The sequence below is a fragment of the Neofelis nebulosa genome, unplaced genomic scaffold (genome assembly GCF_028018385.1).
Source record: "Neofelis nebulosa isolate mNeoNeb1 unplaced genomic scaffold, mNeoNeb1.pri scaffold_66, whole genome shotgun sequence".
NCBI lineage: Eukaryota > Metazoa > Chordata > Mammalia > Carnivora > Felidae > Neofelis > Neofelis nebulosa.
In genome coordinates, this window is record NW_026691910.1 from 23399 (window position 1) to 40229 (window position 16831).

At 53.4% G+C, this 16831-nt stretch overlaps 1 protein-coding gene across 1 annotated transcript; it reads left to right on the forward strand.

The window, feature by feature from the left end:
- The first annotated feature begins 14 nt into the window (after positions 1–14).
- NAA40 (N-alpha-acetyltransferase 40, NatD catalytic subunit) lies at positions 15–15809 on the forward strand. The gene is made up of 9 exons (XM_058714996.1): positions 15–154; positions 7452–7547; positions 8519–8571; positions 11771–11866; positions 11940–12098; positions 12271–12354; positions 12822–12899; positions 13180–13999; positions 14086–15809. The coding sequence occupies exons 1-8, from the start codon at positions 149–151 to the stop codon at positions 13319–13321; spliced, it is 714 nt and encodes a 237-aa protein (XP_058570979.1). The 5' UTR covers positions 15–148; the 3' UTR covers positions 13322–13999; positions 14086–15809.
- Positions 15810–16831: the final 1022 nt, after the last annotated feature.

Consider the following 16831-nt stretch of genomic DNA (forward strand, 5'->3'; position numbering starts at 1 on the left):
GGGCGCGCAGGGGAGCCCGCGAGGCGCATGCGCGGTGCGGGGCCCGCCGCCGCTCTGGTGTCGTCGCCGCCGCCGTCGCTGCCGTTGCCGCCTCCCTGCCGGCAAGTGTGGGAAGGAGGAGCTGAGGGCCGCCGCCGCCGTTGCCGCCATGGGGGTGAGTGAGGCAGGGAGATGAGACGCGAGGGCCGGGAGCGCTCCCCGCTCCCCTCGCCCCCTGCGCCCCCATTGTTCCTTGAACCCCCCCCTTCACGTGACCCCGACACCCTCCGGCCTCACGTGACCCCCCAACCCCAACATGACCCGGCTCCCCCATTCTAAGTGTCCCCCAACTCGGCGCAGCCCGGGGATCCCTTGGAGAGTCCCCTTCTCCGGGCTCCACCCCCTTGGGTGTCCCCCCCCCCCGCTCCCCGCCCCCCGCCCCCCGCCCCCCGCCCCTCGCGTCGCGCCCGCCCCGCCTTCTCGGCTGACCTGTTATCTTCCTGGCCTCTCCCTGACCTCTGCGCGGTCCCTGGGGTACCCCCAGCCCCCAGGCGTCACCCATCACCTGGCTGTCACCGGCTTCGCGGCTCCCCACATCCCAGGCCGACCCTGGCGTGGAGGGAACTGAGGCCCGGAGAAGAGGCACCCAGCCAAGGTCACACAGGCAGGGAGCAGGGGCCAGACCCAGACTCGGGCCTCCCCAGCCCTCCGCCCCTGGCCGCGCTTCCTGCTACCCGGATTCTCGGGGAAGCCGGTGCCCCTCCACTCTTTCCAAACCTCTCCACCGGCCTCCTCCTGCTCCTAAAACGTCCCCTTCCCTTCCAACAGAGGCCTGTTCTCGAGGCCTCCTGGAGGCAACGGAGTGGTTCTAGTTATTTCTTGGCTTGTTAGTAGGCCAAGTACAGGTGGCTTTGCACGGGCCGGCTGTGCGGGTGAGCAGGGGACCGATGGTGGGGCCGCTGATGGCTCCAGCCGCAGATGGGTAGTGACCACCTGTTCTTCCTGAGGCAGCCTGGAGGTGCGCCCTTCCCTGGCAGAGAGGGTTGGGCAGAAGTTACTCAGATATTGCTGTGAGTTCACCTTCCTAAGTTCCACTTAGAGCAGCATCAGTGATTCCCCTGTAGCTGGCCCTGCCTGGGTATCATGTATACTAGTTTTTACGTGGAATTTTCCCCACCTGTAGCAAGCCCGGCCTTTGAGCCAGATATCCCTCCGTTCTGTCGTCACTGGCCAGCAACACGATACTGTGCCAGTGACGTGGCCTTCCTGGATTTGAATTTTCTCATCTATGTAATGAGGATGATGATACCATCCCCCTCCCCCATGAGAGGATTAAATGAGATAGTGGATGTCCATAGCCAGCCACACGGGTGCCTCTCAATTCGTGGCTGTTATTTTTGCTTGTATTCTCACCTTTTACTTTAGTTGTCTAAAATAGATCTGTGCTATTTTTAATCCATTGGGTTTGTCCCTCCTGTTGTTAACCTAGATTTTTCTCGTTTAAGTAGTTATTGACCGAACATATCAACTTGTTAGACAGAAATAGTTGTCTAACCCCTGTCGAAGCACTTTATGTAATCCATGTCAAAAAAAACACATTCATCTTGTTTCGGCAAGGAATTTTGGGTACTGCGTACTTCCTATATAGAAAATCAAGCCTAGAAACCTTAGGCATATTTAACCTAGATTTTGCTGAAAGGTCCCAGACCCCAGCTCTTGTTGAAATGAGGTAAAATCGGGGCGCCTGGGTGGCGCAGTCAGTTAAGTGCCCGACTTCGGCTCAGGTCGTGATCTCACGGTTTGTGGGTTCGAGCCCCGTGTGGGGCTCCGCACTGACATTGTAGAGCTTGCTTAGGATTCTCTTTCCCTCTCTCTCTGCCCCCACCCCTCTGCCCCCACTCATGCTTTCTCTCTCTCAAAAGTAAATTAAAAGATGGGGCACCTGGGTGGCTCAGTCGGTTAAGTGTCCGACTTCGGCTCAGGTCACGATCTCGCGGTCCGCGAGTTCGAGCCCCGCGTCAGGCTCTGGGCTGATGGCTCGGAGCCTGGAACCTGCTTCAGATTCTGTGTTTCTCTCTCTCTCTCTGCCCCTCCCCCGTTCATGCTGTGTCTCTCTCTGTCTGAAAAATAAATAAACGTTAAAAAAAAATTAAAAAAAAAAAAGTAAATTAAAAGAAAAGAAAGAAATGAGGTAAAATCTGTGCCCCTGGTATCCACTCTACGTGTCTACTCAGCATCAGCCACGACAGACTGAGCAGAAAACAAAAGGCATAACATGCCATTCTGGCCAACACTTCCTTACTGGTTGAGTTGAAAGCAGGACTCAGAGATACTGCGACCCTTGCTTCCTTTAGGGCCTCCCCACATTATTACTCTTACTTCACAGATGTGTTTCTCAGAACAGCCCCTACCTAGTCTCTTCTGGCCTAAAGCTCACTGCAGAAGAGAAACTTGAATCTTCCTCCCTGAAACAGAGCTGGAACCCTCTCTCTCATTATCCTCGTTCCTCATGGGTGGGGACTGTGGACTCCCCACGTCAGTGTCAGGAAGGCCAGTGTTTGTAGCGATCACCCTCTGTTGGAGGGCCCTGCTGCGTTTGACAGCCTGACCTCAGGCTAAGAGTGGCGTCAGACCGAACGCCCTTCTCTGCTTCAAAGGTCTTTTCGCCCTCGACGCCACAAATGCATGGTCTTTTAGGAATTAGAATTTAGAGCTCTGGCTCCCTTTGCCAAAAAAACAGGTTTTTTGTAGACACTGGATACTTTGAGGGGTGAAGGTATTGGCACCGGGAAGCTAAGAGGTGCTAAATCTCTTTTCTGAAATGTGCCTCCTGCCCCCATCCGTGTGCTTTTTGTTTTTTAATTTCTCTGTGTGACTCCTGGCAGTCCTAGAACTGCCTGTGGAGACACTGCTTTGATAGGAATAGCAGGGGAGGGGGGCTCTTGGCGGGGGGTGCTCCCGGCGAGGGGGGGGGTGCTCAGTCAGTTAAGCATCTAACTTTGGCTCGGGTCATGGTCTCAAGGTTCATGAGTTCGAGCCCCACTTCAGAATTCTCTCTCTGCCCTTCATTCACTCACACTCTCTCTCTCTCTCTCTCAAAAAAAAAAAAAAAAAAGCAAGGGGAGGAGTTTCACAGCTTCGTGTGAAAACACTTATGTAATATGTAACACTTGATAGCAAGTGCTGTATAAATGTAGTTGATGTTGTGGAAGAAGCTCCCACTTTAGGGTTCAGACCTGGATTTGAATCTTGGATGATTCATTCAGCGGGTATGGACTTAGTACCCACTGTTTGCTGAGCACTGGGTGTACATTGACTAATTTTACCAGTGTGGCCTCTGCCTCTGCCTCTGCCTCATGGAGTGCACAGTCTGGTGCGAGCGGGGGGAGGGGGTGGTAGGGAGACCTCTTTGAGAAGTCTTTTCACTGTCTCTGTGACCCTGAAAATGATCCCACCCCTCTGTGCCTCAGTTTTCTCATCACAGAAGTGGGCACACATAACTTGGCGAGTTATAAAGACCAAAATAAATCATCTTTATTTTTGTCTAATGTTCTGTTTACTTATTTATTTACTAAAAGAAAATTTTTTTTTTTTAACATTTGTTTATTATTGAGAGACAGAGCATGAGCATGGGAGGGACAGAGAGAGAGAGGAGGAGACACAGAATCCAAAGCAGGTCCCAGGCTCTGAGCTGTCAGCACAGAGCCCGACGCGGGGCTCGAACTCCCAAACCGCGAGATCACGACCTGAGCCGAAGTCCGACACTTAACCGACTGAGCCATACAGGCCATCCCTGTTCTGTTTATTTTTGAGAGAGAGAGAGAGAGAGCGAGCGAGCAGAGGAGGGCAGAGAGAGAGGAAGACTGAGGATCTCAAGCAGGCTTTGTGCCGACAGCAGAGAGCTCAGTGTGGGGCTCAAACCCACAAGCGGTGAGTGAGATCATGACCTGAGCTGAAGTCGGATGCTTAACCGACTCAGCCACCCACCCGCCCCGCTAGATCATCTTAAAGCGTCAGCAGGGTGTGGCACTAGGGATCCTTGTAAACAGAAGTCCCTATCTTTGGCATCTAGTACATTGTATCATTTTGTCCTAGCAGCCGTCCTGTGAGCTGTAGGCACTGTTAGCCCCATTTTACTGATGAGGAAGTCGAGATTCAGAGAAACTAAGTAACTGGCCCAAAGTCACACAGCTACTCAGAGGAAGAGCTGAGTATCAAATCCGAGTCTCTTGACTCAAAATCCCACACTCTTTTTATTATATAAAGCTCCCCTGGGAAAGACACTTAACCACAATGAGCTTTCCTGTTCACTGTGCCGATTTCCCATTTTAATTAGAATTTTCCGGTGTCCCTGCAGGATAGCCTTACCTCCACAAGGCAGGGCAAAGCTAATTGGAACAGTAGGAGACCACTTTTCCTAGTGTGTGCTAGGTTTGAGGGAGAGCCCCTGCCTGTCCCGGCTGCAGCAGCCTGCCACATGCCCCGTGTGCAGGGACTGAAGCTCTTAAGGGTCTCTTTCATTATCTGCCGTCTCGGGCCACGGCAGCCCCAAGCCTCACTCTGAGGGTTGCCTGGCTTGCCTGTTCCCTTGCATGAACGAGCCCATAAATCTCCCGGAGGCCTGGGGTTGGCCCTCCTGCTGCTTGTGCTTAGGAATTACTTCCTTCATGTGCTTAGAAATGAGATGCTGTGGCGGAACCCACGTCTCGGTGCTTTCTGGGTCCCAGGAGTCACCTGCACCTTTGATCTCTCGGCTCTGTACTGTGTTAAGGGAGAACCAGCAGGCAGAGTGGAGGAGGGGAGCTCGTCTCAGCTGTAACGGCGTGCTGACTTCTGACCTGTCCTTCCAGCTCTTCTGTGAGGCCAGCATTCGAGTCCCCACTTTTCTGGGGATGGGCTTGCTTTCATAGGGCATGCAAGGGCGGCGGGAGGAGCACTGGCCTGGCCTGGCCTGGCCGATGCCAAAGCGCATGTTCTTTTCTTGGAGACCTGCTGTCTCGGGTTTGCCTGTTCCTCACCCCTACCTCAGTGTAGAGGTAGGGCCTGGGGCAGCACCGTGTGGGCACGGTGGCGGTGGCAGCGTGGCAGCCATTTCCAAGCCAGAAGGGATGAGAAATGAATTGCTGAGTGGCCACCTTAAGGGCACCTGAGGTCTCGCCTCTGTCTTGGCAGGACGGAGACGGTCTTTTGACATTGATGTTGGCCTTCCCGTTGGGAGACAGCCTGGCTGGTGGAACAAACCCTGGATCTGGGGCTCAAACCCTGGGGTTGAATCCTCTGCCATTCGCTCTTGGGGGAGCCCTACATGAGTCACACCATCCCTTTGAGCCTCAGTTTCCTCACGTGTGAATGGACAGGATGGTTTTTGCCCTGAGGAGCGAAGCAGTTATTTGTGAAGTACTTTGCGAGCTGAGTGTATCCCTCAATGTTGTTTTGAAATTCAAATTCCCAGAGGAAAAGGTGGATGCTCTAAAACCTGCGTGTAGTAGAGAGGGGCTGGTCCTGTCCCCAGTCGGTCCTAGCATTATGAGGACAGTGTGCTTGCTTCTGTTTGTTCCTTTATTTATTTTTTGATTTTTAACTTAAAAAAAAAGTTTATTTGTTTTGAGAGAGAGACAGCTCAAGTCGGCGAGGGGCGGAGAGAGAATCCCGAGCAGGCTCTGAGCTGTCAGTGCCGAGTGACGCGAGGCTCAGACCCACAAAGCTGAGAGATCGTGACCTGAGCCAAAGTCAGGAGTCAGACACTTAGCTGACTGAGCCACCCAGGCGCCCCTGTTTGTTCCTTCCTTTAGGGAGGTGGGAAATGGGGTCTAGCCTTGCTTCCAGCCCAGTACTCAGTGTGGGGATAGTAAATAGCTGACGTTGAGCGAGTTTACACCTAGAAGAGCAGTTCCTGTGAGTTCCTTGTATCCGAGCTCTTGCCTTCTGGTCCCTCGAAATAAGAGTTAAGCAGTGTTGGGGAGCCTGATGGCTCAGTCCGTTTAGCCTCCGACTTCGGCTCAGGTCATGATCTCGCAGTTCGTGGGTTTGAGCCCCGCGTCGGGCTCTGTGCTGACAGGTCAGGGCCTGGAGCCTGCTTCCGATTCTGTGTCTCCCTCTCTTTCTGCCCCTCCCCGGCTTGTGCTCTGTCTCTGTCTCTCAAAAATAAATAAATGCTAAAAAAAAAAGAGAGAGAGAGTTAAGCAGTGTCATTCCCTAGAGAGCCGAGGGTAGACTTTATCCTGAAACTTGTCCAGCAGCTGGCTTTTTCAGCTCACCCTTTGCTGGGGCCAGTCGGTGTCAGGGCTAAGGTGCAGCTGGAGGTAGTAAAACCTGTCTCTGGGGAGCTCGGGGCACTGAGAGGTGGGGTCCGAAGAGGCAGTGCGTTGGTGCGAAAGCAGAGCCGTCCTGCCCGAGCCTTTGGGTGCCTTCTGGTGCCTTCAGGAGTTGGGCCGGGCGGGTGGGCAGCTCGGGACGCCTGCGCTGCTCTGGGCTTCCCGGGGAGTGAGAGCAAGGGGCCTCGTTCACTGAGAACAGACCAGATGCATCCTCACCGCCTTACACCTCCAAGGACGCCTTCTGAGCCTCACTGGTCGGATGAGGAAAGGAAAGGCAGAGGAGGGCTGGGTCTTTTCCGAATAGCACTCCGAAGAGGCCTTGGATAAGGCCCGTCAGACTCCAGATGGGCTCTTTCTCCCGTGTCATTAGCTTTTTACAAGAGGGTGAGAGGGTCCGTTGAGGCCTGAGAGAGCCCCACGTGAGCCTTAAGATAGGATTTGCTCTGCACGCAGTTACGAGTGGTTTGCCACTCGCGCCTCTGTGCAAGGACGCTCTCTCTTTGCTCCTCCCCTGCTGCCTGGGTGCCCTGCGGCGTGGCCTTGCTGACGTGTGTCAGCGTGGCCTCTGTCCCCAAGTGAGCCCTTCGCTCTGCCCTTGTCGACACTAGGTGCGCAGTGTGCGCGGCGCTTCTGGGGAACAGAGCGCCCTGGCCCCAGGTTAGGAAAGGGGACCTGGCTCCCAAAGGGGCTCCCCCAGACCGAATCTTTGCCTTCTGGAGCTGGAAGACACTGAAAAGGCTTTGAATAAACTTCTCCTTAGGAACAGCTTTCAGCGGCTACCTCAGAGGCCTCCCTGAAGCCTGCCCTGAATGTGTCTAAAATTAGTGGTTGCCTCCTTAGGAGGGAAAGGATGAGTGCATATTTATTAGGCACCTGCCGGGGCCCAGGCTCCCCCACAGCCATCGTCCTGTGCTCTCACAGCCACCCGTCGGTCCCGAGGGTCAGCAGTCTTTCTGACAGGGAAGCCGAGAAGTCTAGTGACGCTCCCGAGCGCTCGTGACTAGAAAACGCTTGGGTCTTTCCCACCCCGCCAAGTGTGCAGCAGGCGAGACTGGAAACTCCTGCCACTGAGGCCAGGCCTCGGCTCCTCGGAGGCAGAGTCAAGCTTTGGTTGGCCACAGCCCTTCCAGCCAACTTTGCTTTTCCCTGTTGCAGAGGAAGTCAAGCAAAGCAAAGGAGAAGAAGCAGAAGCGGTTGGAGGAACGAGCAGCTATGGATGCCGTCTGTGCCAAAGTGGACGCCGCCAACAGGGTGACTCCCCTCCTTCCCAAGTCCCTTCCTCCTAGAACTTCAACTTGGTTTTTAATTTGACTTCTTTTGGCGCCACCCTGTGGCAGAATTTTGTTACTCTCCAGCCCACGCCTCCGCGGCCTCCTTGCTGCGGAGGCAAATGATTCAAATGAGCCAAGCCGCAGCCCGCGGGGCCCGAGATTGGCGAGGGCGTGCGGGCAAATGTGGACTCAAACGGGAGTGGCTGCTTCTCTCTGTGGGTCTCCTTCCGTACCAGTGGAAGAAGGGTCCGGAGACGTTTTTGTTAGGATTTTGCATTTTGGTGAGGAAACCCCCCTGGTGAAATGTGATACGGTTTTCTCGTTCATTCCTTCAAACATTAGTTGACCGACCGTGAGGTGCCAAAGGCTGTGCCGGCACCAGGGGCCGGAGGCAAGGAAGGAGTAGCTGTGGAGCTAACCCTAACCCTCACCCCAGTGGCCCTAGGAGCAGGCTTGGCTTTCAAACAGCCGAAGACATTGCGGTCATCCTTCCTGCCCCCATTTCGTATCCCATTTTTGCCCTCATTTTAGCCCACCCACTAAACAGTCCACGTATATAAGGAGGTGGTTCAGGGACATGGTTGTTCCAGTTTGGGTTTTGACCAGGTGAGGCTGGTTGGGGGCTTCTTTGAAGTATGCAGGTGGATCAGGGTGGTGGGGGGGGGGGCTCTCTTTTGGCTCAGGTGACCTAGAGGCCAGTATTAGTGTTAGGCGAGTAGAGTCTCTTCTTACCTTGTGACATGAGGCTGACTTCAGTCTCGGGCCTTCTTACTAGAACCCTCCCTACCTGTGATTCCAGAGCTGAGGCAGGTGAAGGGTCTGTATGAGGGCTGCTCCTGGGCCGGAGCTAAGCCTCCCAGTGTGGGGCTGCACACCGTCACACCTCGGGGCAGAGCCTGCGACTGGGCCACGCCTGCGTTCGTGCTACACCTCTTTTCTTTCCCTCCACAGCTTGGAGACCCTTTAGAGGCTTTCCCAGTGTTCAAGAAATATGATCGAAATGGGTAAGTGTTTCACTCTCTAGCTGTTGTCTCCTTGACGGTCTGAAGGGATTCACCTTCCCAGAGTATGTTTCCTCAGACCCGAATTTTCTCATTTGTTATGAAAAAGAAGAAGCTATGGCTCATGTCTTGTGGGGATAGAATCCCCTGGTCAGGGTGACAGAGGAGTCCCTAATGAACAAAGATTGCATAATGAACAAAGATTGCATAATCTTAGACTGAGGTTTCTTTAGGATTTGAAATTGTCTCTGGGTGAAGAATCATAGAGCTGAAACAAACTTGAAAAATCTAGGCTGACTTCCTCCTTTTATGTAGGGGGAAACCGAGGCTCAGAGAAGCTGGATAAGATTTCTGAGCTACAGAGTTTCTCTCTGGCAGCTGAGGGGGCTTTTCATTCCCAATCTAAAGCTCTTTCCTGGAGTGTATGGTGTAATTGTTAAAAGCCACTTACTAGGGGCACCTGGGTGGCTCAGTTGGTTAAGCGTGACTCTTGATTTTGGCTCAGGTCGCAATCTCACGGTTCATGATATTGAGCCCCTCATTGGGCTCTGCACTGACAGCGGGGAGCTTCTTTGGCATTCTCTTTGCCCCTGTCTGTCTGCCCCTCCCTCGCTGGTGCATGCTCTCAAAAAGTTAAAAACATTTTTCAGGGCGCACCTGGGTGGTTCAGTGGGTTAAGCGTTCAACTTCAGCTCAGGTCATGATCTCACGGTTCATGAATTTGAACCCTGTGTCGGGCTCTGTGCTGACAGCTCAGAGCCTGGAGCCTGCTTCACATTCTGTGTCTCCCTCTCTCTCTGCCCCTTTCCTGCTCTCACTTGGTCTGTCTCTCTCTCTCAAAAATAAATAAAAATTTAAAAACTTTTTAAATTTTTTAATTGTATATATATATATATATATATATATATATATATACATATGTATATATATGTTTATTTGTTTTTGAGAGAGAGCAAGGAGAGGAAGGGCTGAGAGAGAGGAGACACAGAATCCGAAGCAGGCTCCAGGCTCTGACCTGTCCACACAGAGCCCGACGCGGGAAAAAAAAAATTTTTTTTTAAAGCCACTTACCGGCTCTGTGACCCTGAACAAGTGACTTAACCTCTCTATGCCATTTTCTAATCAGAAATGGGTCTAATAATAGTACCTTCCTCATGGATTCGTCACAAGTATTAGATGTAAAGTGCCAGTGCCTAGAGCTTACCAAAAGCTAGATCAGTGTTGACTGTTCTTACTACTGTTATTGTTGCTAATCCAATTTATTGCTGTGGGATCTGGATTAAAGCCCCCTTCCCCTTTCTGTCCTTTTGGTTTATAAAACAGGAAGCATAATCTGTCTTACCAGAGATGCTGTTGGCTTGGGGAAAAACAGGGGTTATGATTTTAGAGAATCCTAGCTATGGGTTTGAATCAGAACTATAACTCTTAAGAACCATATTCAGACAAACCACACAGCTTAAGCCTCATTTTTTTTTAATCTGTTAAATGGAGTGATAATGCCAAACTTGCAAGGTTTTTTTGTTTGTTTTTTTGTTTTAGTTTATTTATTATTTGTTTTGAGAGAGAGAATGAGAGCATGAGTGCATGAGCAGGGGAGGGACAGAGAGGGAGGGAGACGGAGAATCCTAAACAGGCTCCACGCTGTCAGCGCAGCGCCGGGCTGGGGGCTCGAAGTGATGAACCGTGAGATCATGACCTGAGCCGAGATCAAGAGTCAGATGCTTAACCGACCAAACCACCCAGGCTCCCCTTGCAAGGTTGTTTTAAGGAGGCGAGAGAATTATATCCAGTTCTGTAAGTAGCAGCTGGTATGAGTATTTTAGTCAACAAGAAAGACAAAGGCACATATGAAAATTATGAAGCAAACGCCTTGGTAGGTGACACTATATCTGCTTTTCATAGTTATGTCTGAATTTGATAGTGTCACATTCGTTTGTTCTTCCTGCCTGTGATCAGATGCGCTACAGTTCCTCCAGTAGCCTTGTCATTCAATGTCCAGGAAGTCCTTTGACATAGTTTAGGGATACCTTACTGTGATATCTTCTAGTGTTCCATATTCAGCATTCCTGCTGACTTTCAGAAATACGGAACAGCTCTGAAGCAGGCACTGCCAGCTGACTCTGGGCTCCTTTGGTGCCTAGAATTTTTTGTGATCTGTGTGGCTGTGATCCTGCTTGAATGTACTTCAAGAATTCAGATTAATGGAGGATTCATATCTGCAGACTGGCCTTAGGAAAATCTACAGCTAAAACAGATGCAGTGCTGTGTTTGGGCATTTCTGACTACTACACGGTCAGTACTCAAGGAAAGGAAGACTCTTCAGGGCCAACAAGTTCTGAATTTATAAGGCTGAGCACATGTGCAGGTCATATGGCGTGCCAGGCAGCAGAGGTGACAGTCGATTCCAACGGGGACATCCTCTGAGGGGTCGTGTCAAAGGCCGCTGGAAGATACTGATATGGGAACTCTGCAAGGACTCAGCATCACTGACTTCAGTCTTGTCATAATCCGGCACTACCTAGAGACTGGGATTTCATACTCTGGCCAAAGGGTCTAACTGTAATTTATTAAAGTTTTATTTAGAAGTACGTAGATTAAGACACCTTAACATCTACAGCATATTTGTTAGTTTAAGAAAACAGCATGGAGTTGGACCCCATTCCACCCCATTTGATCAACCAAGAGCATCTGCTGTGTCTTCAAAGGAAATGGCAGGCAGTACTCCTCAGAGGGGTTATGGGCCATGGACTTCTCAAAGGGTCTGAGGTGACCCAGCCACTTTCAAGGTCCCAAGGGAGCCCAGAGATTAAATGCGTAAGGGCAGGAACTAAAGGAGTCAAGACTCTAGTGTTTATAACAAAATACAGAGGAGCTGGATTTCAAGCTTTGCTTGAGAAAGCAAAGAGGTAGCAGAGAGGGGCAGAAGTTTACAAGGTGCTGAGTCTGATAAGGGCCTCACGTGGGGGCAGGAAATGGGACTGTGGTCAGGGTGGTGGGCCGGCGATGACAGTTGTTAATCTCGGCCCGCAAGGCTTTATCCTTCACGGGCATCTTCTGTAGTCACAGTCCGGAAGGCAGGGCACAGGCTTGGCTTTTCTCTGTAGATTAACAGACCAGGCCCGCTTCACTGGCAGGCTCTCAGGGCGGCAGGTAGCGCTCGGGCCTGTAGCCGGCTCCACACGCCTCCGTTTCCACTTTGCAGGTTAAACGTCTCCATTGAGTGTAAGCGAGTGTCCGGACTGGAACCAGCCACCGTGGCCTGGGCCTTCGACCTGACCAAAACCAACATGCAGACCATGTAAGCACACCCCGATGGGTCTTGCTCCTCCCCTTCTGGGGTTTCCCGCCCTGACTGCCCCCACGTTTCCCAGGTACGAGCAAAGCGAGTGGGGCTGGAAGGACCGAGAGAAACGGGAGGAAATGACAGACGACCGAGCCTGGTACCTCATTGCTTGGGAAAGCAGTTCCGTCCCTGTTGCCTTTTCTCACTTCCGGTTTGACGTGGAATGCGGCGATGAAGTCCTGTACTGGTAGGAGCCCCAGCTTGGGGTGGGCGTGGGGAGGAGATGCTGACACTGCTCCAGGCGTCCAGCCGGGTGGCAGAGTCCACCGTCCCCGTCAGGGTCTGCAGGCTGCCAGGGCCCCAGGCTCCTCCGACGGGCCCTGCCTCCCCATGCTCACGTCGCTGCTTTCTTCGTCCAGCTATGAAGTGCAGTTGGAAAGCAAGGTGCGGCGGAAAGGCCTGGGGAAGTTCCTCATACAGATCCTGCAGCTCATGGCCAATAGGTAAGGGCCACCCTGCGTGTCGCTCCGTTGTAAGGATCTGCCTCTGAGCCATCCGCAGTTCTTTGAGCCTCCATGGAGGACAGGGCCCATAGGAACGTTTTGGAAGAAAGGCGTGTAGATAGAACCCTCTCAGTAAGAGTCCCTGCCCTGCTGGGACTCCAGATTTTGTACATGCGTTTCGATGCAGCGTTGCTTCGGAGAGCCTGTTGTGCCCCAGTCGTGGGGGTGCGGAGAGGAAGTGGAGAAGAAGCCGGTCAGGTGGGGGCCTGGCGGCCGTGCGGTCTCGTCAGCCCCGTAACAGAGGGGAGCACTGAGCGCTGTGGGTGCCCAGCGCGGAGGTAGAGTCAGGGCGCAGAGCAGCGCTCCTCACGAGCAAATGAGAGACCGCAGGCAGAGGCATGAAAGAGGAGGTGTGATTTCGCGTCTGTTTCTCTTTCTGGAAGGTGTTCTCTCTGCTTTCTTCTCAGCACACAGATGAAGAAAGTTATGTTAACTGTATTTAAACACAATCATGGCGCCTACCAGTTCTTCCGAGAAGCACTGCAGTAAGGAGCTGGGCCCCGGTGTGGGACTCTCTGGGCAGTAGGAGGTGCCTGCCCCAGGGTCCTGGCCCTCACCCTCGCGCTCATTCATCCTGAAGCCTGAGCTCCCAGTCCAGCGGTCCATGGGAGTGGCCTGGGGATCAGTGAGATGTGTGGCAATGCCCTCTGGCTGCGCCCTCACTCCTAGGGGTCTCACAAGTGCGGCTGGTGGAAGAGTTCTCAGGCCGGGGAGGAAGGCAGTCAGCTGCCTGCAGTCCAACCTTTCTTCTTGCCTGCCTTGCAGATTTGAAATCGATGACTCTTCCCCCAGCATGTCTGGGTGCTGTGGAGAGGACTGCTCCTATGAGATCCTGAGCCGGAGGACCAAGTTTGGGGACAGCCAGCACTCCCACGCGGGCGGGCACTGTGGTGGCTGCTGCCACTGAGCTCCCAAGCTAGAATGCTCTCTCCAAGGCCTGTCTTCTCCCCGGGCTCACGCTGCCGGCCAAGTGCCCTCAGAGCTGTGGCCTCCTCAGCCCTGCACGTGCCAGGCTGCAGCCTGAGAGCACAGAACCCTGGGGAGGAGTGGTCCAAGCTGCCCCTCCTCCTCTCTCCTGGAAGAGCAGAGTGCCCAGAAGGAGCAGAGAGGAGAGGGTGCTGAGGGAGGAGCTGGCGGAGGCCGGGCACGAAGCGTATCTTCTCATGGTGGCTGCCTTCTCGCCTGGCCCTTGTGCCCTTGAGCATGAGGTTCCCCACCTTCTCTGCAGATGGATTCCTGACAAGCCCCCTCCCTCCCCCCTGCCACACACACACTTGGACAGATGAGGTGTTTATACCCACCTTTATAAAAGTCCTGGAGCCCCGGGTCAGGGTCTGGCTGGTCCTCAATGAAGAATGGATTCCGTACGAGATCGGGACGTAGAGATAGGCTTCAGAGAGACTCACGTTTCATAGATGAATGCTCTGGTGGAGACCGTGGGAAGGCCTTTTGTGCCACGACGCTGGGAAGCAAGGGGCTCTTTCTAGCTGTGCTTTTATGGGCTCACGGCGGCCGGGGAGGCATTCCAGGGGACCGGCCCGTCGGAAGGAAGGCCCCATCCCTCTCTCTGAGGACCAGGAACAAGGTGTGGATGGGGGCGGGGTGGGGGGGCCAGAAGACAGTTGCGTCTCTGGGCTTTTGGACTTAGTGACTCGAGCTCTTCGTTCACAGAAACAAGCCGGAGGTCCTGCCGGTGCCTCTCCATCGCCCTTCACCACTTGTTCTCCCTCAGCTCACCCCCTTACCCCTTCACCCTGTTCTTACTCTCACAGGGGAGAATAACGTTAGGGAGCCCCTCCCCTTCCCCCAGAAGGATCCCTCGTTCCTGGCGTGTTCAGTACTGTCTCCTCTCAGATCTTGGTGCTGATTGCTCTCTGAAGGTGGGGCCCCCCCCTCCCGCTTCAGAGAGCCCCCAGCCAGCAGCAGGCCCCTCTGCCTGCGCTCCCCAGCCTTGCCCCTTGCTGCCTCAGTGAGGCCCTGGCGCCACTGCCCTGGCTGGCGGCTTCGGCTGCAGCAGGAATGCCTCTCGGTGGCCCAAACCGCTGCTCCTCTCTCTGTCCAGTGTCCGCCTTCGGCAGCGGGCTGGAGCAGGGGGAGAAGGCCTTCCTCCTCTCCCGCGGGATAGAAAGGCTGTGGGTCGGAGCTTCTACTTGCCCTGATCTCTGGGCCTTGTTCCCCTCCCAGGGAAGGTAATGACCAAATTCTTATCCAGGAAAAAGCCCCGCCGCCTCCCCTTGGACATCCTTTGGGGAGTGTCTTAAAGGTTCTAGCCTTTGTGAAGTTGCTCTTTGGAGGTCTGTTCTGACCTCAGCGTCTGCCCCTACCCCACCCTCTGCCCTGACTCAGGTGGTCTATGCTGGCGGGTCTCCCTGGAGCTGTTCTTGCCTCTCCCCTACTTTCCTGCTTGTGCAGGGGCCTGTCGCACGGCCTCCTTCACCCACCCGGCCCTCCTGAGTGCTCCGTGTTGCTCTTGACCCCGCCAGCAGCCGACGTGGCACTCCGTTGGAGAGGGCCTTGCAGCTTTACACTGGAACAAGCCCCCCTCTGCCCCCGCCTTCTGGCTTGGGGAGGGGGGGGTGGATTTTACATGGGCGGGGGTGGGGGGGAGAAATTTGAATTGAATTGCTGGGAGGGCATTGGTGGGCTCCCTCCAAGAATCATGGAATGACAGAAGCATGTTTAGGAATTTTTTTCCTCTGATCCTTATCTCTCGACACAGAATGGATAGATATTTATTGTCTTAGATCATGGATTTCTGATACCTCCCATTCAAGGGGATCAAAAGGAACCCCACTGTAAATCCTTCATGAGGTGAGTTCAGTGTATGTCGTCTCTTTCCATTCATCGGACACCTGTCACTGAGCCCACTGGCAGATGGGGTGCCTCGTGTGCCGCACCCTGGTCCTCCTGCCTCTGCCGGTCACTTCCTGCAGGGCTGCTGGGGGTGGGGGCGGGGGTCAGGGCTGGGGCGGGAGAGGCACTGCTTGAGGCCAGTAGGCCACTCTCTGTTGTTGGTGTTGAGCCCATTCAGTTCTCACTTCCCCGGGTCTTGGTTTTGAGAAACAGGGCAGGCCTTTTGTTCCCGGCTTTTTTGTGTGTTTGTTTGGGGCATGTTAAAATATTTTTTAAGACTTTTTTTTTTTTTTTTTTTTTTAGTTGTATCCACCCTATTTCAGATTCTTTTTGTTGATGTCAAAAATGTGTATATGACATGCCTATGGTTCTTTTTAACCCTTTCTGGTTTTGTTTTTTAGAGGAAACTGAAAATAAAGTCCTTCTTGATATATATTTTTTTCTTTAGCAACTTGTTATCACTGGAATCAAAGGGAAAAGTGATCTCTTTTTGCATTGGTTGTATTTGTATGTCACAAATAAAAGACACTTTGTTCAGCTGCTGGGATGGTGTCCTAATGCTGGGGTGCCATGGGCAGCGTGGTCTCGGGGGACACCCCTGACCTTCACAGTGTCCCACTCTTGGCCTAAACACTGGCAGGCACGTAGCGTGAGGCTGCACACCCCTTCCTGTGAAGGAGACCTCGGCCTGAGAAAACCTCAGGGTGTCTGGGGCAATAGCCAGGGGTGGGAACTGAGACCAAATCCGCCTGTTCGTGCCACTTCCCACTGGCCCCGGGTTAGAGGTAAGAGGTCTTTCAAGGGATGCCTGCTTTGTATCTGGGACCGAGTCCCGAGCCAGGCGCGTTGTGACATCTGACATCTTTGGCTAAATGTAAATTCTAGTGCCCCGGTGACGTGAGTGGGAGTTGAACAGATTGTCTTTTTTTATTTTTTTTTTTAACGTTTATTTCGTTTTAGAGCATGCGAGAGCACGTGCGCTAATGTGCGGGGGAGGGGCAGAGAGAGGGAGAGCGAGAATCCCAAGCAGGCTCTGCACTGTTAGCGCGGGGCCCTACTCGAGGTTCGAGCTCAGGAACTGTGAGATCGTGATCTGAGCCGAAATAAGAGTGAGATCGTGAACTGAGCCGCTCAGGCACCCTGAGCGTGTGTTTTCTCCCTTTTACTTTATCGGGTTATTCAGAATATTCTTTGTCTCTTAAAAAGATGCTAAACCCCTCTTCCCTTCGCTGATAAAAGACAAAGGCACAAAGGAAGGGTAACTCATGTCAGGCCTGACAGGACAGGAGAGTTGACAGGCGTGTGACAGATGGAGCTACTCAGTTTCTCTCCCAGGTGAGACTCAGTCCCTGGCCCAGGGTGAGCTGGGAAGAGAAGTAGGAAGTGGGCCGGGAACTGGTGTTCAGAAGCACTTCCTGTGGACACTGGAGGGGCCAGCCTTGTGCTCCTGGTTGGGAATCCTATGTGCTGGAAGGTGGCAGGAGGCCAGGAGGGGCCCCAGGCCACATGGAGTCGCCTGTGCGCTGGCAGGGCAGTGTCCTGGGGAAGGCAGGGCAGGCAGGTC

Bases quoted from the DNA above. Each gene is read 5' to 3' on its own strand.
- NAA40 (XM_058714996.1), top strand. The intron at 7,548-8,518 runs GTGACTCCCCTC...TTCCCTCCACAG, and splicing joins AAGTGGACGCCGCCAACAGG to CTTGGAGACCCTTTAGAGGC. The intron at 12,900-13,179 runs GTAAGGAGCTGG...CCTGCCTTGCAG, and splicing joins TTCTTCCGAGAAGCACTGCA to ATTTGAAATCGATGACTCTT.